This window comes from Mauremys reevesii, linkage group 19 (genome assembly GCF_016161935.1).
Source record: "Mauremys reevesii isolate NIE-2019 linkage group 19, ASM1616193v1, whole genome shotgun sequence".
Classification (NCBI taxonomy): domain Eukaryota; kingdom Metazoa; phylum Chordata; order Testudines; family Geoemydidae; genus Mauremys; species Mauremys reevesii.
This window is the reverse complement of record NC_052641.1, coordinates 1,780,234-1,803,517: the sequence shown is the minus strand read 5'-3', so window position 1 is coordinate 1,803,517 and position 23,284 is coordinate 1,780,234. Positions and strand designations below refer to the sequence as shown.

The window sequence follows — 23,284 nt, the reverse complement described above, 5'->3', positions numbered from 1 at the left end:
AATTGAATAATTGAAATACTGATCTGTATTCTCAAGCACATTATTACTCTCCCATATTCCATCACCACAACCTTTGGAGTACGGTTTTATTTCAGCATTCCTTAGTAAGAAGGGGTAAAATAAGCTTTTAAGGATTGGCTACTGTTTGCTATATTACTAATGAAAAGAGAAATATAATCAGAAATATATTGGAAAGATAAAAATTATCACACAATTAGTCTCTTGCTCATTAACAAATAATGAACTTCATGTTTAATTTCATTGTCACTGGTAACAATAACATAATCCAAGATTACAAAATCTTACAATATATGGTATTTTCCTTTAATTCCATTTCAGCCAAGTGAACCCTTCTGTAAACTTGCAGTTTACACCTATATAGGTGCCTTCCATTTCTGGAAGTTAATTTATCTCTGGCTTTTCTGCCATAATTGTTGGTGGAAGAGGTCTCAAACTACATGGGAAGGCTTGCAACATGAGTAAACCCATCTCTATTCTATTTTCATACTTTTTATCTGTCAAAGTAGCTGGAGATGGAGACGTGATGCAAAGGCATAAAACACAAGAACAAAACTAAGAGACTAAAGCACAGAATCAGGACTCAACATTCAGATATCCTGCAGTCTGAACTTGGAGCTTGACACATGGGTTACCATCACTTGCACAGAAGGAAAGTCCTTATTGTCCAACAGTGCAGCCAGTTTGGGATCCATGCGGAAGGATTGTCCTCAGAAAAAGAGTTGATACTCCACTTTGCCTTGTGAAACTTTGGATTCAAATGGTAAAGGACAATTTAAATCTAACCACTGCATCCTTTGGGACTCTAATCAATGGCACTGAACTAGGGAGTTGTGTTCTAAACACAGTTTTTCTTGGATCGTAAAAGCCCACAGCAGCTTTCATTTCTATGGTGAAAAACAACTATTGGGTGCCTGCTGTTTTTACCTGAGTTCTTGCCAAATCCTTGGTCTTGATGAGGGGAAATTTACATTTCTCTGGAGAAGAATCCTTTTCCAAACCATCCAAAATCTCAGAAGTGCTAGTGAATAATGACTTCCCCAAACATGCTCAGTTTATTTCTTTAATCTGGTGGAACAGGTCTAAATTAGAAACTAAATATACATCTGGATGAGAATCACTATAGGGTACACGATGTGGTGTTTTTATTCAAAAAGAGTAAATTTTCGGCACCTGTCTCACATTAAACACTCCTTTCATTTTATACACATTGGAAGCATTACAAAGGGTGACTTCAACTACAATAACAAAACACTTCTATTTCCTCCACATCTGCATTGCTAGAGACAGCACTTCTCTCTGTTAGGATTAGCTAGGAGATATCTTCAGGAGTTGTTACCTCTAGAGCCTGGGTAACAACTAGGGTTGCCAACCCTCCTGGATTGTCTTGGAATCTCCCAGAATTGGCCTCTATCTCCTGGCAGCTATTACAAGCCATCCATGAGCTTTTAATAGGTTGCTAAAAGTCTGGTGGGCAGTGCAGTGGGGCTAAGGCAGGCTCCCTGCCTGCCCTGGCTATGAGCGACTCCCAGAAGTGACCGGAAAGTCCCTCTGTCTCCTAGGCGCAGGGACAGTCAGGGGTCTCTGCGCACTGCTTCCGTCCAGAATGTTGACTCCACAGCTCCGATTGGTCAAGAACTGCAGCCAATGAGCACTGCAGGGATAGTGCCTGCAGGCAGGGGCAGTGCACAGAGCCGGCTGTCACCGTGCCTCAGTCACAACTGAGAATACCAAATTCAGGACAAATTCAGAAATAGGCCAGACACACCCCAAAACTGGTGGTTATTCTCCCATAAAATATGCCAGACTAGCAACAAAGGTAAACTTTTGTTTCACCACTCTGTCTAACAAAAAGTCAGAAAAGCAGTTTCCTTAGGTATTCCAGTCCTTGTATCACCACCAAAAACACTAAGCTTAATGATGAGTGGTTATTTAAAACCAATTTCATCAACCGAAGGGTTCTTCTGATCTCAAAGGACCAGCCACACACCCAGGTCAATACATAACTCAGATCTTACCCAATAAACAGGGCTGGCTCCAGGCACCAGCCGAACAAGCTGGTGCTTGGGGCGGCAGATTCCAAGGGGCGGCATCCCGCCGAATCTTTGTTTTTTTTTTTTTTTTGCGCTTCCTTCCTCCGCCCTTGCAGGTTTTTTTCTTTTTGGTTTGCTGCTCCTGCCGCCCTGTAGGGGGCGGTGGCACAGAGGAGGGGAGTGCTGGGAGCGGTGTCAGGTCTACAGCAAGCCCGGCACCCAGACCGCGTCCTTCCCTGCCTGCCCCCCGGAGCGGAGCCCTCCCAGCAGGCGGCGCGGTGGGAGGGGCCGCATGGCAAGCACCTCGCTTAAGGAAGCCCTGGCCACCCCCCTTCTCTCCCCGCCCCCCAGCTGGGGTGTGCATTCCGCTGCCCGGGGTCTGCAGGGCTGGGAGTCCCCATGCTCCCGCCGCCCCGCAGGGATTTTTTTTGTTTTGTTTTTTCTTCCCTTCGCCGCTCCCGCCAGCCGGGCAGTTTGTTTTGCACCCACCCGCCCTTTGCTGCTCCGGCTGGCAGGTTTGTTTCCCACCCTCCCTCCTTCGTCGCAACGACCGGCCGGCAGGTTTCCTCCCCCCCCCCACCCGCCCTTTGCCGCTCCGGCTGGCCAGCAGGTTGTTTTCCTGCCCCCGCCCCCTTTGCTGTTCAGGCTGGCTGGCAGGTTTGTTCTCCCCCGTCCCTTCGCCACCCCGGCCGAGCGGCAGGTTTGTCGTCCCCCCCACCCCTTCCGCCCTTTGCTGCTCCGGCCCCCGCGCAGGTTTGTTTGTTTGTTTTTTGCTTGTGGCGGCAAAAAAGCCAGAGCCGGCCCTGCCAATAAACACGCTGTTTCCAGTCCTTTAGTGTCTAAAATCTAAAGGTTTATTTATAAAATGAAAGAAAGAGCTGAAAGTTAAATTTGGTTAAAAGAATCAAATACATGCAGTAACTGCAAAGTTCTTGGATCAGACTTCTAACAGTGATGGAATAAACTGATGGCTTGTTAAGTCTCTGGCTGCTTCCAAATCATTGGAAGGTCCTCAGTCCATTGATTAGAATGCTCCCATTAGTGTAAGTCCATATTCCAGAAGTTTGAGCAGGAGAGGCAAAATGAAAATCTTTCCAGGGCCTTTTATAGCTTCTGCCAAGTGAGGGGAAACCCATTGTTCTAGTTTGTGGAAAATTACAGGTAACAAGTAGGGTTTGGAGTCACATGGGCAAATCACATATCAATGCCTGCTTCGCTTAGTCATAGCAGAGGCCATTACCCATACTTCAGTTAGAACATTCAAGGAAAATCCATCAGGCATGGACAGGCGTTTTCCATGGCCCACTGTGAGTTCTCTGTTCTTTGATGGGCCATTCAACTCGAATAGTTCCTTCACAGTGTGCTGGCTAAATACCTTGTGGGTGTTACCACAGGAACAAACATGTAGTAATACAGGTACATAATATAAGAATATTCAGCAAATCATAACTTTTCCATTGACCCCTAACTTGACACACTTTGTACAAGATTTGTTGCAATTATATAACAGTACAACATAATAATAATAAAACAATGATCTACATGATCATATATTAATTATATAATGTCACAGCCTGGCCGCCTTGAACCTAGGAGCTGGACATGTCGGCTGCTTCTGGGAGCCTGCCCCCCACACCCTTTCCCGCTCCCAAACTCCCTTCCAGAGCCCTCACCCTGCACCCCAACCCCCTGCCCCAGGAGCCCCCACTCCTGCACCCAAATTCCCTCCAAGAGCCCCCTCCCCCTCCCATACCCCAACCCCCTGCCCCAGGTCTAAGACCACTCCCCCTCCCATACCCCAACCCCCTGCCCCAGTGCTGAGTCCCCTCCCACACTCCGAACCCCTAGGCCCCAACTCTCAGCCCAGAGACCACACCCCTTCCCCATGAGAGTGAATGAGGGTGGTGGAGAGTGAGCAACGGAGGAAGGGGGATGGAGTGAGTGGGGGGAAGGGGACTCAGAGAAGAGGTGGGGCAGGTGCATGGCCTTGGGGAAGGAGTCGGGCAAGGATGTTTGGGTTTCTGAGATTAAATGTCAGCCTAGCAGTATTCAAGGTTATGTGAATATTTCCATTGGTGTAACTATATCAGGGGGTTGCAACAATGTAATTAGATTGATGTTTAGTTGCCAAGGTGCAGTTGTCTACTAGATAGTCAGATGAATCTGGAATGAGTATATCTTAAAACCACTAAAAACCTTGATTTAAAACATCAAGGAGAAGAGTCCTTGCAAGATTAATGTGAGCAATAATTTCCTTGATAGCACATCCCATAACTGTGAATATTCTCTCCAGTTGACTGAATTGAATTTGAATTTAACCATTTCTTCACGGAGAGGTGGGGAAAAACAAAAAATAAGGGAAGAAATTACCATTGAAGCAAATGGGAATTTGTCTCAAAGTCTCCAATAAATCTGCCAGAGAAAACTAATATCCAGTTGTGTGACCAAACAGCTTTCAGGAAAGAGAAAAATCTACCAGAGGTACAAGACATTTTTCATTTCAGATAGAATGAGATTCTATAGCAGGTTTCATCTGATGACTCAGAATCAGGACCACAGATTTTCCCATTGCATTGTCCTCTGAGCCACTGAAACCTGCTTCACTCACTGCCATCTCATTATTATTGAGTTGCATTATTTGCAAAAGTTTTAGCATCATGATAATGGTTTGTCTAGACTAGGAAATGTGGAGTACATTAGGACAGGCTAAGGGAAAATATACTGGCTAACGCAGACTAATATACTTGGGCCGTGTCAGTATAGAAAACATAGCTGTGATTTTACATCTGGATAGCTCACTGGAGCTAGCTAACTACAAAAACATGCTAATGGAGAAAAGGCCCAGGTAGAATTTACCACAATCCGACTAACTGACTTCATTTGTATTTCACCAACCTGGAGCTGATGTGCATTCCTAATAAGAGGGACTCATACTCCCGTGACTCATAGAACAAAACAGATGATAGAAAGGGTCTTTGGGGATTCACCCAAAGAAGCGCAATCTGCAAAAAGCAAAACTGGACAACTCACCTGGGGGAGCAGAGGGACCACAATGAAGTAAATGGCGCTAACAGGCTAAATACCAAAAATTTTAAAGGGAAAATACATTTTCTTGTTAGCCCTAGACAAGATATTTATGGTGTTTATCTCCTTTGTGGCTTCACTGAAGATAAATAATGCATAACCTCTGATAGAAGCTTTTTTCCCACTCTCAGAACATATATAAGGTGTCAATCCTGTGTGGACCATTTATTATCTCCTAAGGTCTGAGTAGTAAATGAAAATTTTCCCACACACAACATTCACAGGGTCTCTGTCCTTTCTGGAATTTCTGACGATTAATAAGGGCTGATTGAACAGAAAAGTTTTTTCTATACTCACAGCATTCCTAGGGCCTCTCACAAACATGGGTTCTCTGATGTCTAATCAGGGTTGAGCTCTGAGAGAAGGTTTTCCCGCATTCACAGCATTCAAAGGGTCGCTCTTGAGTGTGGGTTCTCTGATGTCTAATAAGATGTGAACGTCGCGTGAAGGCTTTCCCGCACTCACAGCACACATAGGGTCTCTCTCCTGTGTGGATTCTTTGATGTACAATAAGCTGTGAGTGCCAAGGGAAGATTTTCCCACACTGGCAGCATTCATAGGGGTTAGGGTTTGTGTGGGTTCTCTGATGTCTGATAAGGTCTGAGCGCCGAGTGAAGGTTTTCCCGCACTCACGGCATTCATAGGCTGTCTCTCTTGTGTGGATTTTCTGATGTAAAATAAGGTGTGAGCGTCGAGGGAAGGTTTTACCACACTCAGGGCATAGGCTTTTTCTCTCTCCCATAAGGATTCCCTGCTGGGCTGTGGTTTCCTTGAGGTCCTTGTGATTTTCCTCACAACTGATGGATTTACTCACTTTCTCCCCTGGTTGGGACACGTTTTGTTTAATTCCTTGTGATAATAACCTGTGCAGTTCAATGTGCTCCTCATCTTCCTGCTGTGGATTCTGCTCTTTGTTCTCACTCACCATCCGATCACCTACAAGGACAGAGAAAAACCTCAAAAGAAGAGATGGAAAAGGGGACAGGAAACCAAAGGAAGTGCTGGAGCCATGGGGGAAAAGATCAGGAAATTATGTCCCCAAAACTCTTTCCCAGAGGGGAAAGAGGAGGGGGATCAACTCTTGTCTGAGATCCAATTACAATGCTCAGGATGCAGGCAGGTTAAGAACTGAACTACTGCCACGTGTCAGACAAGATGGGTAGGATGCCATGAGCGATATCTGCTCTGAAGATATGACACCAGCTCGGGGACAATCATGAACTCAAAAAGCTCTCAAGGTCCTGGTAGGGAATCCCAGCTGTGTCCTTCAGGCCCAGATAGTATTTGAGTTGGTCCAATGATTCTTCACCTGTGCAGGTTCCTGTCAGGATCTCTTTTTCCCCCAAGCCCTGGAGATCTGAGACCCACAACTCTTCCCCTGGTTCCAGCTGGGACATCACCTCAGGTTTGGAGACTGGAAGCCCTGCTGAGATGAAAGAAAATAAGTGAGATCAGGTGAATTCATGGGAGCCTGATCACAAAGAATAAATATGGCCTTTTTAAAATCCCTGCTCATTTTAAAGCACTGAAATTCTTGAGCCAGCTCTCCAGGTGTTCAAAGGCACCAGACACTCTGCTTATAAGGGGATTTACTACCCACCTCTGCTGGTGCACACACAGCCAGACACTCCTCATCAAAGGGGCTCCTGTAACCTTGAGAAGTAACTCCAAATTACAGGAAGCCAAGGGACATGTCACCTTGGAACTGCTTCTTACTGACAGAGACCCCCCCAAGGGAATGAGACTGGTGAGCATGGGTTTGCGGGTCTCAGCATAGTAATGAATGGGGAGGAGTGGGGAGATCACTGAGTGCAGCAGGGCTCAGCATTGTAAGTGTGGAAGAGAAGTTAGTAGGCCCAAAACCTTTGGTTGACATGACTGTGTCAATGATCATTGGGCTGAAGGGGAAGAGAGAATGGAAATTGCCAGCAGAACTTTTGCAATAGCCAGTCTTGTGAAATATAGCCGTGATAGCTAGAAATTAGGAAAAGCCTCAACCGCAAAAGTACAACCTGATGATAAACAGGAAAGCTTGTTGCTTCTGTATTCCTAATAAGGGATTGTTTTTTCTGTTTAAGAGCATATTACAAAAGAAAAAGTGTTTGACTAATTGCGGTTTTAAGCTTTATAAGCCTCTGTCTGTCTGTAATTCGGGGGCACTATCCATTTGATAGTGGCCCCGGGCATGCTCATTAAATAAAGGAGCCTCAGGCTGTTCTGATTCAAACACAACGCGTGGTTAATTCATCCACAACATAAGGAATGGGAAGGAGTGGGGAGATCACTGAATGCAGCATGTCAGGGATGTTGGGATTAAAAAAGCACATTTTGAGAAGTTAAAGAATATAGCAAGTCAGGTGAAATAGAAAGGAGCTTGAAAATCCCATAATGTATGGGCAAGGTTATAGAATGGTAGAATCATAGAAATGTGGGGCTGGAAGGGATTCCAAGAGTTGATTTAATCCAGCCCATGCACTGAGGCAGGAACAAGGAAACCTAGACCATCCCTGAGAGGTATTTGTCTAAACTGTTCGTAAAAGCTTCCAAGATGGGGATTTCACAAACTGTATAAAATGTCTTTTTGATAAAAGTGTGTAGGCTGCATAGATTAATAGAATTTGCAATAAGCTGTAATGCAAGATACCTAGAAACTTCTAGGCCAGACATCCTGGCCTATTTCCTCTGTGATGCTGAAAGCAACCTTTAAGACCCTTACTCAGAAAAGTAATAATAGGAGACAAACCTACGCAAATTGTCTAGGGACTTTTTGAATATCTGCTAACCTTTCACCTAGTTAGGTGCAAAAGGAGGGTATTTCTGCCCACAAAATCTAACAAGTATACCACAAGATACGTAGATAGTTGTCATCCATATGCACATAAAAGGTCAACCTATGAAAACAGGTACCCTTACCTTTCCATGGGGGAAAGACAAATTTGGGCATAGGAGGAAGGATTTCTCCCTATAAAAAGGGTGGTAATCCTCCATTAGGACAGACGATACATCCAGCTATTTCCCATCGTCTCACCCCGTCTCCCCTTTGAAGGCTGTCAACTACTGATGGTATTTCTTTTCACAGCTGTATGAACTTATTTCTGTTTTGCTCTAAAGCATCTATACTAAGAAGGGTTTAACTCATAGCCAGTTTCTTTGTAACTTCCTCTAGCAAAGGTGTGAAATTCACTCTAGTACTACTGTTGCAAAGTGCATTAAGAACTGTGATATTTTGTAACTTTGTAATCTCATACTGCTTTTAACATTTTACATTTACTTCTTATTTCATTGATTTTAAATAAAAGGTCTTGTTTGACTAATTCTGTCTCAGTAATAGTTTTTCTGCCACATACCCCAATCTCCTTGTATAAATTCTGTGAAGCCTGATTCAAGACGAACTTTATCTTCTGATCACACATATTGGCGAGCCATATCCATATTATTAATATTTATCAATTATTATTAACATTCTTAATTAATTAGAAAATTAATTATTAAATACAACTAAATTAAGTGGATAAATTCCACTGTCCCTACTAACCCTCCCCAAATCAGGCTACACTAGCTAGCACTTCCTGGGGGTGTGTATGGATAAATTATGGCAATGGGAGAATCCCTCCCATTACTCTAGTTAATGTCTACACTGAAGTGCTAATGTGGCGCAGCCCTTAGTCCTATTTCTCCAATCTCCCTGTGGTGGAGTTGGAGCTGTTCTGTAATAATGATGAGTACTGTCAGGTGTCCTGGATACTGGGATATTTACTGTATGAATATTTTGTAGGGCTGTCGATTAATTGCAGTTAACTCACGAGATTAACTCAAAAAAAATAATTGTGATTAATCGGACTGTTAAACAATAGAATACCAACTGAAATTTATTACGTATTTTTGGACGTTTTTCTACATTTTCCAATATATTGACTTCAATTACAACACAGAATACAAAGTGCACAGTGCTCACATTATTTTATTTTTATTACAAAATATTTGCACTGCAAAATGATAAACAAAAGAAATAGTATTTTTCAGTTCACCTCATACAAGTACTGTAGTGCAATCTCTTTATCATGAAAGTGCAACTTACAAAAGAAGGGTTTTTTGTCACATAACTGCACTCAAATACAAAACAATGTAAAACTTGAGAACCTACAATCCACTCAGTCCTACTTCTTGTTCAGCCAATTGCTAAGACAAACAAGTCTGTTTACATTTACAGAATACAATACTGCCCAATTACATTGTCACCTGAAAGTGAGAACAGGTGTTTGCGTGGCACTATTGCAGCTGGTGTCGCAAGATATTTACGTGCCAGATGCGCTAAAGATTCATATGCCTCTTCATGCTTCAGCCATCATTCCAGAGGACGTGCTTTCATGCTGATGATGCTCATTAAAAAAAAAATCCGTGTTCTGCCACATATTTCATGTTATAGCAGTCTTGGATGATGACCCAGCACATGTTGTTCATTTTAAGAACAATTCACTGCAAATTTGACAAAAGGCAAAGAAGATACAATTGTGAAATTTCTAAAGCTAACAGCACTTGACACAAGATTTAAGAATCTGAAATGCCTTCCCAAATCTGAGAAGGATGAGGTGTGGAGCATGATTTCAGAAGTCTTAAAAGAGCAACACTGATGCAGAAACTAAGAACCCAAATGTAGCGGGGTGACCACCTGCTCCAGCCTGGAAGGGGTTGGAAAAGCCCTGCAGAGGGCTGGGGCTGGGCAAGGTAAAACTCTGGCTGATTGGGGGAAGTGGCTGCAGCTGGAGCCATGCCCCAAACTGAGCAACAGGGCCTTATAAGAAGGCCAGGGAAGCCAGAAGAAAACGGTCTCCCTCTGCCTGTAGAGAGAGAAGGGCCTGGCTGCAGGGAGCTAGAGACAAAGTACCTGAGGGGAGCAGGGCTGGGGACAGGCTGAGGAGCTGGGGAGCTCCAGCCTGGAAAACCCCAGGCTGCGGCCTAGCATTGGGCTAACAGGTACTGGGGGTTGCAGAGGGCAGCCCAGGGGTAGGCCAAAGCAGCAGGTCCAAACCCAACCTTGCCAGTGATGAGTGGCTGATACTGCAGTCTGCCCCAGGGTGCGGGGGCTAGACCAGGCCTGCACAACATGCAGCCTGCGGAGCCTCACTGTGCGGCCCGCGGGGGGATTCTGAATCCTCCCCCCCACAGCACTCTGCGGGCAGCCCAGAGCCCTTTAAATCCCAGCCGCGGCCGGGAGTCAGAGGGCTCTGCACTGCCCTCAGCCGCGGGGAGCCCAGAGCCCTTTAAATCCCAGCCGCAGCCCGGAATCAAAGGGCTCTGCGCTGCCCGCAGCCGCGGGGAGCCAGAGCCCTTTAAATCCCAGCCGCAGCCCGGAATCAAAGGGCTCTGCGCTGCCCTCAGCCGCGGGGAGCCCAGAGCCCTTTAAATCCCAGCCGCGGCCGGGAGTCAGAGGGCTCTGCACTGCCCGCAGCCGCGGGGAGCCCAGAGCCCTTTAAATCCCAGCCGCGGCCGGGAGTCAGAGGGCTCTGGGCTGCCCGCAGCCACGGGGAGCCCAGAGCCCTTTAAATCCCAGCCGCAGCCCGGAATCAAAGGGCTCTGCGCTGCCCGCAGCGGAGGGCAGCCCAGAGACCTTTGAATCCCGGCCCGCGGCCGCTGATTGCCTCCTCTACGGACCCCTGCTCTAACTGCCCCCCAGGACCCCCACCCTTTTCTAACACCGCTGGTCCTTGCCTCCTGATATCCCTCTCCCAGGACCCCACCCTCTATCTAAATGGCGCTGCTCCTTGTCCCCCGATTGCCCCCTCTCGAGACCCCTGCCCCTAACTGCCCCTTGGTACCCCAGCCTCCTTGTCCCCAACTAACCCCTCCTGAGATCCCCCCAACTTCCCCTCAGGACCTCACCCCCTACCTGTCCCCTGATGAACCCCTGAGATTCTCATGCCTATCCAACTGCTGCCTGTCCCCTGACTGCCCCCCCGAACCTCCGCCCCATCCAACCCCCCCTGCTCCCTGTCCCTTGACTGCCCCCTGGAACCCCCTACCCCTTCTCCAACCCCCAGCCCCCTTTCCGTGCCACTCAGACCAGCGTGTCTGGCTCCATGCAGCTCCAGACACATTGCTGCCATGCTCCCCCGTGGAGCCCACAGCCTTCCCTGCCCCCCAGCACCGGCCTTCCAGATTTGAACACCTCAGGATTCAGGAGTGCTCAAGCTCAGTTTGGGCAGCTGTTACTTCATTTCTCCCAAATCAAATATACTGATCCACTGTAACTTGCTGTAGAAAAAGCAGGATAAAATTGAGCAAGAAATGCTTATTAGGACTGGAATTGCTATTTTCAACAGCCATTGCCTTTTTGTTTGTTTAAAAGGAAGACAGTGATATTGCATTGGCAAATTCCCCATAGAAACAAAGAGTGGAACAAAAGAATAATAAAGGCACCTCAACTTTTCCTCATTTATGGAGGACAGTCTTATAATATGCATCCAGATATCCTCCAATCACACAAGCTGAAAACTGTTCCACTTTACTGCAGCTCTGTAACCATATGGGAACCAATCCTGTCTGTGTTTTGTGCACATCCAAAATTCCTGCTGAATGACCCACCCTGGGAGTGAGTTACCAGTGACCCAGGGCTGGGGCAGCAGGAGGTGTGGGGGGGGGAGCACTGGTGGGGGGGAGCCCAGGGCTGGGGCAGCAGCGGGGTGGGGGGAGGGCACTGGTGGGGAGGAAAGGGGGAAGCCCAGCACTGGGGCGGCAGGGGGTGTGGGTGGGCGGAGAGCCCAGGACTGGGACAGCAGGAGGGTACAGGGGGGAGCCCAGCGCTGGGATGGGGGGCAGCCAATTTTTTTTTTGCTTGGGGCAGCAAAAAACCTAGAGCCGGCCCTGCTGGGTTCCCCCAGCCGCCGGAGCCCCGGGCCCTTTAATTTGCCCCTGAGGGCTCCCAGCCACCTCTTCAGCAGAGAGCCCCTGGTTGATTTAAAATCAAAACCTCCCCACCCCCAACCTTCCTTTTTGGCCCACAGCTGTTTTGGTGGGGCAGCGCTGGGGAAGGAGGGTTTGTTTCCGCAGGGCTGGGCGGCCCTGGGGCGGGGTGTTTCTGCGGGGCCGGGAGGTTTCGGCCCTCAGCTGTTTTCTTTGGAGGAATGTGACCCTCGCCACTTTACGAGTTGAGCAGGCCTGGGCTAGACAATGACTGGCAGTAGCCTGATACTGAGGCGAGGTGGGGATAGAGGGTGGGGGTTCCTTGGGGTAGGGAGACCCTGAGAGAAAGGAGTTACTGCCAGGGAGAAGCACCCCATGTACAAGGGCACTGGGTCCAGGGAGGGACACGGGGATCAGAGGACAGGCAGATCACCGGCCTACAGAGGGTGCTCCAGAGCTGGAATGAGCTAATTCCCGGGGACAACCAGCAGGAGGCGCCGCAGGGGTGAGTCCACATGTCTACACCAAACAACCAAAAAAGAAATGCATCTTTCTCAGATGATGAAAATGAACATGTCAGTCCACACTGCTTTGTATCGTTATTGAGCAGAACCCATCATCAGAATGGACTCATGTCCCCAGGAAAGGTGGTTGAAGCATCAAGGGGCGTATAAATATTTAGCACCTTTGGCATGTAACACGACGCTGGCTACAACAGTGCCATGCAAACACCGGTTCTCACTTTCACGTAACACTGAAAACAAGAAGCAGGCAACATTAGCTCTGCAAATGTTAAACAAACTTGTTTGTCTGAGCAATTGGCTGAAAAAGAAGTAGGACTGATTGGATTTGTAGGCTCTAAAGTTTTACACTGTTTTATTTTTGAATGAAGGTATTTTTTAGTACATAATTCTACATTCGTAAGTTCAATTTTCATGATAAAGAGATTGCACTACAGTACTTGTATTAGGTGAATAGAAAAATATTATTTCTTTTGTTTTTTACAATGCAAATATTTGTTATAAAGTGAGCACTGTACACTTTGTATTCTGCATTGTAATTGAAATCAATATATTTGAAAATGAAGAAAATATAAAAAATATTAAATAAATGGTATTCTATTATTCTTTAACAGCGCAATTAATCACGATTAATTTTTAAAATCACTTGACAGCCCTAATATTTTGGTTTACTTTAACAGGGGGCTGTAAGGAAAAGAAGCAGAAAGGGAAGAAGAATGGCTCAAGATGAGCCACAACATGGAAAACCCTGAAGGATTATGAAGAAACAATGCCACAATGATTAGCTTTGAATATTCTACATCCTAGCTCCAACCTGGCTTAGACAAACAGGACCAGAACATCAAACTGGAGCAGCTAAAGAGGAAGGACATGGCTGTTCAGTAAAAGCAGCAAAGAATCCTGTGGCACCTTATAGACTAACAGACGTTTTGCAGCATGAGCTTTCGTGGGTGAATACCCACTTCTTCAGATGCAAGTCATGACAGGATTCTTTGCTGCTTTTACAGAACCAGACTAACACGGCTACCCCTCTGATACATGGCTGTTCAGGTAATTGTTTGGGGGAAGAGACAGAGTCAACAGGACCCCGCAGGTCCTGCTGAAGAACTTAGACTTGCCTCATTGACCATGGGGAGAGGGAAAGTATTTAGGCAAGACACATGCATGAAGACTTTGTTATTTTAAAACCCTTTTACTCTTTTCTTTTTGTTCTGCTGCAAAGTAAAACAGCCTTCTTCATAAGACCTCCCAAAGGTGCCCACACTCAGCCTGACATGCGGGGTAAGCAGAGCAGATATGCTGGGTATGGAAGCCAATGGCCTGGTCTAGGAGAGGGAAAATGGCAGAAATCCACTCCAGAAAGGCATGAGGCTGACACCTTTGGGGGGGAAGGGGACAAAGATATAACTAGCCCTGTCACTCACCAGGACACCTATTCCCCTTTCCTCCCACTGCTCTCAGCCCTCCCTCCTTTGTGGTACTGCAGGGTCACCAGATCCCCATCATCTCATCCTCTCCATTGCTCCCTGCTCTCCCTTCTCCCAAGGACCCCTGATAGGAACCTCACACTGTCTTGTATCAGTGGATGGGCCCAGCTGACGGTCACACCCTCCACGCATGTGGGAAGTGATTATAGCAGAATGCTAGCTCTGACACAGTTACAGTTCAGCACCATTTTCTGTTTATAAATTGACTAATCTAACTGCTCTGAAATCCACGTGCGCTCAGATTATCTTGGCATTTGCTACTCTCCTTGGCAGGGTTCTGAAACTGCAGGTCACGACTCCTCAAGGGGTCACGAGGTTATTTAGTGAGGATCACGAGCAGGTGCATGAAACAGAGAGCAATTGCTACAATTTAAATCTTGGGTTTTAGAAAATTACACACACCTTTCTGTTGCAATGTGTATTTACTTCCAAAAGAACTGTAAATATGTAAGACAGAATCGTTGTTCCTAAACAAAATAAATATTTATATGATCACCAATTTAAGGAAACTGGACTCTGGGGATTGTAGTATCATGTGCAGGTTTGTTGTCTTGAGACAAAAAAGGTGGGGCTAAGACAACATTAGATGGTTCAGCAGTTGAAGACCTGCATTAAACCGCAGACCAATCAGAACATAGAGATTGGCTAAAATAAAATAAAAGTTAATAATTTAACAGTCAGACACACAGACAAGGGTGGCACTGTGTTTTTTTTTTGAAGGGGCTATAGTGACCCCAAATTTTGCCTTAGCTCCCCATAACCACCCCTTCCAATGAAAAAGTCAAACATTACTCAGAACTAAAGATGGCATGGTATGACATTGCCACCCTTACATATGCAGTTCTGCGTTGCTACTTGCATCAGCGCTGCCTTCACAGCTGGGTGACTGGCTGGTAGCTGCTGCTCTCCGGCCCCCGGCTCTGAAGGCCACACCTGCTACCAGCAGCAGCGCAGAGGTAAGGGTGGCAAAGGGGCACTAAGTCTACCGTGAAAAGGTGATAGACAAAGTTTCTCCCCTGCAACCGCATTACTGAACAGTAACTATCTAAAAAAATAACTTTTGGACTTACAACATTATTTCTATACAACTGTGTTTTAGTCTTAATTTATAAACAGTGAGAACGGATACATTAATTTAAAACAATATGGTAATAAATTTAGCATTTAAAATAGTGTTAAATATAAAAAAATGTGTTTTTAATTTAGAAGGGGGGAGGTCACACTCACAGGCTTGCTGTCTGGAAGGGGTCACCAATACAAAAAGTTTGAGAACCACTGCTTTATGGGCATGCAGGGTATAGTTAGTGGTTTAAATGTAAGGTTATTTGAGAAAACAGTTCCTGAGATTCATCCCCCAGAACTCCCTCAAAATGATCCTTTTTACATAACCCTTTTGCTCTTACAACATTTTGCACACACCAGGATGAAACTGTGCTTCTAATGGTTCCCAGACTGATCTCATTTACTTGCCATTTATCTCAGCTAGTACAAGGTAACCTCCTGTAGGGCCTGGCTTATAACTGTTTTGGGAACCAAATACATGGGCATTTTGCCTTGTTCCAAGTAACGTACTATGGAACTCTCTCCCCAGACATGTGAGATAATACTGACCTACATAACTGAACAACACTGTGATTATATCCAGTTACTTAGGTTAGTAGCACAGATTGGGGTGTGCTGTTGTTCACCATTTCAGACTTGAGATTTCAAACCACTCTTGTTTCCTTGGTTGCATATCCCATAACTAGGAGAATTCTCTCCAGTTGACTGAATACCATTTGAACCTCCCCATTGCTTCACAGAAGGGTGGGGAAAAACAAAAAATAAGGGAAGAAATTATCATTGAAGCAAATGGGAATTTGTCTCAAAGTCCTCGATAAATCTGCCAGAGAAAATTAATATCCAGTTGTGTGACCAAACAGCCTTCATGAAAGAGAAAAATCTACCAGAGATATAAGACATTTTCCGTTTCAGATAGAATGAGATTCTAGAGGAGGTTTCATCTGATGACTCAGAATCAGGACCACAGATTTTCCCATTGCATTGTCCTCTGATCCACTGAAACCTGCTTCACTCACTGCTGTCTCATTTATCAGAGGGGTAGCCGTGTTAGTCTGGATCTGTAAAAAGCGACAAAGAGTCCTGTGTGTCCAGGGAGGTTGAAGTATATTACATTGGTGGAAGTGCTGGTGAATGAACCGGTGATGTAGCGGCTTTCACAGGCCTTGGGAGGCAGGCCAGTCCTTGCCCACAGACAACCCTCCAACCTTAAGCATATTCTCACAAGCAACCACACACCACACCATAGTAACTCTAACTCAGGAACCAATCCATGCAACAAACCTTGATGCCAACTCTGCCCACATATTTAGACCAGCGACACCATCACAGGACCTAACCAGATCAGCCACAACATCACCGGTTCATTCACCTGCACGTCCACCAACGTAATATACGCCATCATGTGCCAGCAATGCCCCTCTGTTATGTAGATCGGCCAAAGTGGACAATCCCTACGTAAGAGGATAAATGGACACAAGTCAGATATTAGGAATGGCAATATCCAAAAACCTGTAGGAGAACACTTCAACCTCCCTGGACAGACAATAGCAGATTTAAAGGTAGCCATCCTGCAGCAAAAAAACTTCAGGACCAGACTTCAAAGAGAAACTTCTGAACTTCAGTTCATTTGCAAATTTGACACCATCGGCTCAGGATTAAACAAAGACTGTGACTGGCTAGCCAACTACAAAAGCAGTTTCTCCTCCCTCGGTGTTCACACCTCAACTGCTAGAAGAGGGCCTCATCTTCCCTGATTGAACTAACCTCATTATCTCTAGCCTGATTCTCGCCTGCATATTTATACCTGCCTCTGGAAATTTCCACCACATGCTTCTTATAAAGTGGGTATTCACCCACGAAAGCTTATGCTCCAATATGTCTGTTAGTCTATAACAGGACTCTTTGTTGCTGTCTCATTATTATTGAGTTGCATTATTTGCAAAAGTTTTAGCATCATGATAATGGTTTGCCTAAACTAGGAAATGTGGAGTACATTAGGACAGGCTAAGGGAAAATACTGGCTAACGCAGACTAATATACTTGGGCCACGTCAGTATAGAAAACATAGCTGTGATTTTCCACTTGGATAGCTCACTGGAGCTAGCTCACTACAAAAACATGCTAATGGAGACAAGGCCCAGGTAGATTTTACCACAGTGAAGCTAATTTAAGTCATTTCTGTTTTCCCCATCTGGGGCTGATATGCATTCCTAGTAACAGGGACTCATACGCCTCTGACTCAGAGCAAAGCAGTTGATAGAAAGGATCTTTGAGGAGTCACCCCAAAGAAGGGCAAGCTACAAAAAGCAAAACTGGACCACTCACCTGGGGGAGCTGAGATCACAATGAAGTAATGGCGCTAACAGCCTTAAGGGCCACATGTGCGAAATAGCAAAAATATTAAAGAACAAAACCTATTTTCTGTCAGCCCTAGAAAAGGTTTTTATGGTGTTGATCTCCCTTTGGCCTTCTCTGATGCTAAATAAGGTGTGACCTCTCATGGAAGCTTTTCCCACACTCAGAGTGTCTATAGGGAGGCCATGCTGTTTGGATCATCTAATGTTTCCTAAGGTCTGAGCGGTAAATGAAAGTTTTCCCTCACTCACATTCATAGGGTCTCTTCCCTTTGCGGATTTTCTAATGATTAATAAAGCCTTCTCTATCAGAAATGTTTTCTCTGTACTCACCGCTTTCACTGAGGTTTGCACCTGTATGGATTCTCTGATGTCTAATGAGGTTTGGGCATCGAGTGAAGGTTTTCCCGCATTCATAGCATTTATATGGTCTCTCTCCTGTGTGGATTCTCTCATGTAAAATAAGGTTTAAGCGGCGATGGAAGGTCTTCCCACATTCAGAGCACATGTTTTCTCTCTCTCCCTTGAAGATTCTGTGCTGGGCAGTGGTTTCCTTGAGGCACATGTGATTTTCCTCACAACTAATGGATATACCCACTTTCTCTCCTGGGTGGTTTCCCTGCTGCCTCTCCTCACGACTCCTGGACATGTTCCCTTTAGTTCCTGGTGATAATCCCCCGCACAGTCCCACGTGCTCAGCATTTTCTTGCTGTGGATTCTGCTCCATGTTCCCACTCACAATCCCATCACCTGCTAGGACAGAGAGGAACCTCAGAAGCAGGGATGGAAAAGGGGAGAAAAAGCCAAAGGAAGTCCTGGAGAACTGGGGGGAAAGATCAGGAAATGAATTCCCCCAAACTCTTCCCCAGGGAGAAATCAACTGCTGTCTGAGATCCAAATCCAATGCAGGCAGGTTAGGAATTGAGCTATTGGCAGATATCAGCCAGGATGGGTAGGAAGCCATGAGCAATATCTGCTCTGAGGATATGACACCTACTAGGGGACAATCCAGAACTCAAAGCGCTCTCAAGGTCTTGGTAGGGAATCCCAGCTGTGTCCTTCAGGCACAGATGGTATTTGAGTTGGACTAATGATTCCTCACCTGTGCAGGTTCCTCTCAGGATCATTCTTTCCTCTGAGCCCTGGAGATCTGAGGGGGCTCTGCATTTTAATTTAATTTTAAATGAAGCTTCTTAAACATTTTAAAAACCTTATTTACTTTACATACAACAATAGTTTAGTTATATATTATAGACTTATAGAAAGAGACCTTCTAAAACATTAAAATGTATTACTGGCATGCAAAACCTTAAATTAGAGTGAATAAATGAAGACTCGGCACAGCACTTCTGAAAGGTTGCTGACCCCTGAGGCATTTGAGTGTTCAGCAGTTGAAGACTTCCATTAAACTGCAGACCAATCAGAACATAGAGATTGGCAAATAAAAAAAAAAAGTTAATAATTTAACACAGACATATAGATAAGGGTGGTGCTGAGGGGGGCTAGCAGGGGCTATAGCCACCTGAACATTTGCCTGAACTCCCCCCCACCCCACCTTCTAGTGCAAAGGTCAAACACTACTCAGAACTAAGGATGTGGCATAGCCACCCTTACTTATGCAGTCGTGTGCTCCTGCTGGCAGCAGCGTTGCCTTTACAGCTGAGTGACCAGTCAGCAGCTGCTTCTCTCTGGGCCCCCGGCTCAGAAGGCAACGCATGCTGTCAGCAGAGGCCCAGAGTGGCAATGGGGCACTAAGTGTACTGTGAAAAGTGATGTGGACAAAGTTTCTTCCCCCCTCCACACTCCATTATTGAACAGTAACTATTTAAAAAAATACCTATACATGGAGATATACCTATCTTATAGAACTGGAAGGGACCCTGAAAGGTCATCAAGTCCAGCCCCCTGCCTTCACTAGCAAGACCAAATACTGATTTTGCCCCAGATCCCTAAGTGGCCCCCTCAAGGACTGAACTCACAGCCCTATGTTGAGCAGGCCAATGCTCAAACCACTGAGCTACCCCTCCCCCCAACCTTTTAGGCTTATATTATTATAGTAATTGTTGTTGCAGTAATAAGTTATAATTTCATGTATATAGTTATGAGGCTGAAAATGTATCCTCATGGCTTAAAATAAGACCAGGCAAGAACTCTCTAAGAGCAGAGGGGCAGATCACACCTTATCAATGCATGTATGGGACAATCCCAGCCCAGCCTCAAAGGAACAAAGGCCGCTGGCCTAGGCAGCAAGAATAGGATCTGTTGGACTCTCGAGTGAGTCACCCCCCTTTCCTTTGGTCAGTTTGGGACTGCGATGAGGTAATGCTGACCTGACTCTGAAGGAGGGAGCACAAAGCAAAGAGGGAAGAAAGAACATGGTAAAAGGGAGAGATGTTTGCCATGCTCTCTCTCTCTTCCACCTACATCTACAGACACCACACCAAGTGACTGATCAAAGCGGACAGCCTGGCTGAAGAGCAATCACCAGCCTGTGGTGAGAAGCACCTAAGTTTGTAAGGGCACTAAAAGTGTTAAGATCAGCTTAGAATGCATTTTGGTTTTATTTCATTTGACCAAATCTGACTTGGCCAGGAAACACAAGAAGGAGAGTACAAGATGGGAAACCTCCTGATTCATACTGAGAAAGTAGGGCAATCGGCTAGTTATCTTAGGTGCATGTACACGATCGCAAGAAACCTGAGAAACATGCAGGAAGAATTAGAAGTCCTGGAACAATCAAGGAACTATGATGTAACTGGAATAACAAAAACTTGGTGGGCCAGTTCACATGACTGGAGCACTGTCGTGGATGGGTATAAACTGTTCAGGAAGGAAAGGTGGGAAGAAAGGTGGAGGAGTTGCACTGTATGTAAGAGAGTGGTATGATTGCTCAGAGCTCCAGTTTGAAACTGGAGAAAAGCCTGTTGAGTATCTTTGGGTTAAGTTTAGAGATGAGAGCAACAAGGGTGATGTCATGGTGGGCGTGTGCTATAGACCACCGGATCAGAAGATGAGGCAGTTGAGGTTTTCTTCAGACAACTAACTGAAGTTTCCAGATCACAGGCCCTGGTTCTAATGGGGGACTTCAATCAGCCCGGTATCTGCTGGGAGAGCAATACAGCAATGCACAGACAATCCAGGAAGTTTTTGGAGTGTTGGGGACAACTTCCTGGTACAAGTGCTGGAGGAACTGACTAGGGGTCGTGCTCCTCTTCACCTGCTGCTTACAAACAGGGAAGAATTGGTAGGGGAAGTAGAAGTAGGTGGCAACCTAGGCAGCAGTGACCATCAGATAGTTGAGTTCAGGATCCTGACAAAAGGAAGAAAGGAGAGTAGCAAAATACGAACCCTGGACTTCAGAAAAGCAGACTTTGACTTCATTAGGGAACTGATGGGCAGAATCCCCTGGGAAGCTAATATGAGGGGCCAAGGAGTCCAGGAGAGCTGGCTGTATTTTAAAGAAGCTTTATTGGGGGCGCAGGAACAAACCATCCTGAAGTTCAGAAAGAATAGCATATATGGCAGTGAAATCTTCGGTTAGCTTAAACTCAAAAAGGAAGTTTACAAGAAGTGGAAATTTGGACAGATGAATAGAGAGGAGTATAAAAATATTGCTCGAGCATGCAGGGCTTGTAATCAGGAAGGCCAAGGCACAACTGGAGTTGCAGCTAGCAAGATATGTGAAGGGTAACAAGAAGGATTTCTACAGGTATGTTAGCAACAAGAAGGTGGTCAGGGAAAGTGTGGGAGCCTTAGTGAATGAGGAAGGCAACATAGTGACAGATGATGTGAACAAAACTGAAGTACTCAATGAGGTTTTTGCCTCGGTCTTCACAGACAAGGTCAGCTCCCAAACTGCTGCACTGGGCAACACAGTATGGGGAGGAGGTGAGCAGCCCTCAGTAGTGAAAGAGCTGGTTAAGGACTATTTAGAAAAGCTGGACGTGCACAAGTACTTGGATATAATGCATCCAAAGGTGGCTAATGTGATTGCAGAGCCATTGGCCATTATCTTTGAAAATTTGTGGTGACTGGGGGAGGTCCCGGACGATTGGAAAAAGGCAAATATAGTGCCCATATTTAAAAAAAAGGGAAGAAAGAGAACCCAGGGAACTACAGACCGGTCAGTCCCCTGCAAAATCATGGAGCAAGTGCTCAAGGAATCCATTTTGAAGCACTTGGAGGAGAGGAAGGTGATCAGGAATAGTCAACATGGATTCACCAAGGGCAAGTCATGCCTGACCAACCTGATTGCCTTCTATGATGAAATAACTGGCTCTGTGGATATGGGGAAAACAGTGGACGTGATATACCTTGACTTTAGCAAAGCTTTTGATACAGTCTCCCACAGTATTCTTGCCAGCAAGTTAAAAAAGTATGGACTGGATGAGTGGACTATAAGGTGAATAAAAAGCTGGCTAGATTGTCGGGCTCAATGGGTAGTGGTCAATGTCTAGTTGGCAGCTGGTATCAAACAGAGTGCCCCAGAGGTCGGTTCTGGGGGCAGTTTTGTTCAACATCTTTATTAATGATCTGGATGATGGGATGAATTGCACCCTCAGCAAGTTCGCAGATGACACTAAACTGGGGGGTAGGGATAGGGTCCAGAGTGACCTAGACAAATTGGAGGATTGGGCCAAAAGAAATCTGATGAGGTTCAACAAGGGCAGAGTCCTACAGTCCCCATGCACCACTACAGGCTGGGGACTGACTGGCTAAGCATCAGTTCTGCAGAAAAGGACCTGGGGATTACAGGGGACGAGAAGCTGGATATGAGTCAGCAGTGTGGCCTCGTTGCCAAAAAGGCCAACAGCATATTGGGCTGTACTAATAGGAACATTGCCAGCAGATCGAGGGAAGTGATTATTCCCCTCTATTCAACACTGGTGAGACCACACCTGGAGTATTGCATCCAGTTTTGGTCCCCCCACTACAGAAAGGATGTGGACAAATTAGAGAGAGTCCAGCAGAGGGCAACAAAAATGATTAGGGGGCTGGGGCACATGACTTGAGGAGAGACTGAGGGAACTGGAGTTATTTAGTCTGCAGAAGAGAAGAGCGAAGGGGGATTTGGTAGCAGCCTTCAACTACCTGAAGGGGGGTTCCATAGAGGATGGGGGCTGTTCTCAGTGGTTGTAGATGACAGAACAAGAAGCAATGGTCTCAAGCTGGAGTGGGGGAAGTCTAGGTTGGATATCAGGAAAAAACGGTTACCTACCTTTTAGTAACTGTTGTTCTTTGAGATGTGTTGTTCATGTCCATTCCAAGCAGGTGTGTGCGTGCCGCGTGCACGCCAGCCGGAAGATTTTCCCCTAGCAGCGTCCGTAGGGTCTGCCTCGGTGCCCCCCGGAGTGGCGCCTCCATGGCTTATATATATATATATATATATATATATATAGGCCCGCCGACCCTCCACTCCCTCAGTTCCTTCTTGCTGGCACTCCGACAGAGGGGCAGGAGGGTGGGTATTGGAATGGACACGAACAACACATCTCGAAGAACAACCGTTACTAAAAGGTGGGTAACTGTTTTTTCTTCTTTGAGTGATTGTTCATGTCCATTCCAAGCAGGTGACTCACAAGCCTGAACCTAGGCGGTGGGGTCAGAGGTCACAGCTGATTGAAGCACTGCACGGCCGAAGGCTGCATCATCTCTGGCCTGGTGCGTGATGGCGTAGTGCAACGTAAACGTGTGAATTGAGGACCACGTGGCGGCTCTACATATTTCCTGAGTCGGGATCTGGGCCAGGAACGCCGTGGAGGAGGCCTGCGCCCTTGTAGAGTGGGCCGTGATCGGAGGGGTAGGGACCTTAGCCCGATGGTAAC

At 46.0% G+C, this 23,284-nt stretch overlaps 1 protein-coding gene across 1 annotated transcript in view; it reads right to left on the bottom strand.

The window, feature by feature from the left end:
- Window positions 1-3,883: 3,883 nt before the first annotated feature.
- LOC120386908 (zinc finger protein 774-like) overlaps window positions 3,884-23,284 on the bottom strand; it is a 44,324-nt gene continuing 24,923 nt past the window's right edge. Inside the window, exons 6-8 of the mRNA XM_039506918.1 lie at window positions 17,793-18,209; window positions 6,445-6,561; window positions 3,884-6,071 (exon numbers count right to left, since the gene is read on the bottom strand). Coding sequence (XP_039362852.1) covers window positions 5,440-6,071; window positions 6,445-6,561; window positions 17,793-18,209 — 1,166 coding nt within the window. The 3' untranslated portion in view covers window positions 3,884-5,439. The remainder of the gene's footprint in view (window positions 6,072-6,444; window positions 6,562-17,792; window positions 18,210-23,284) is intronic.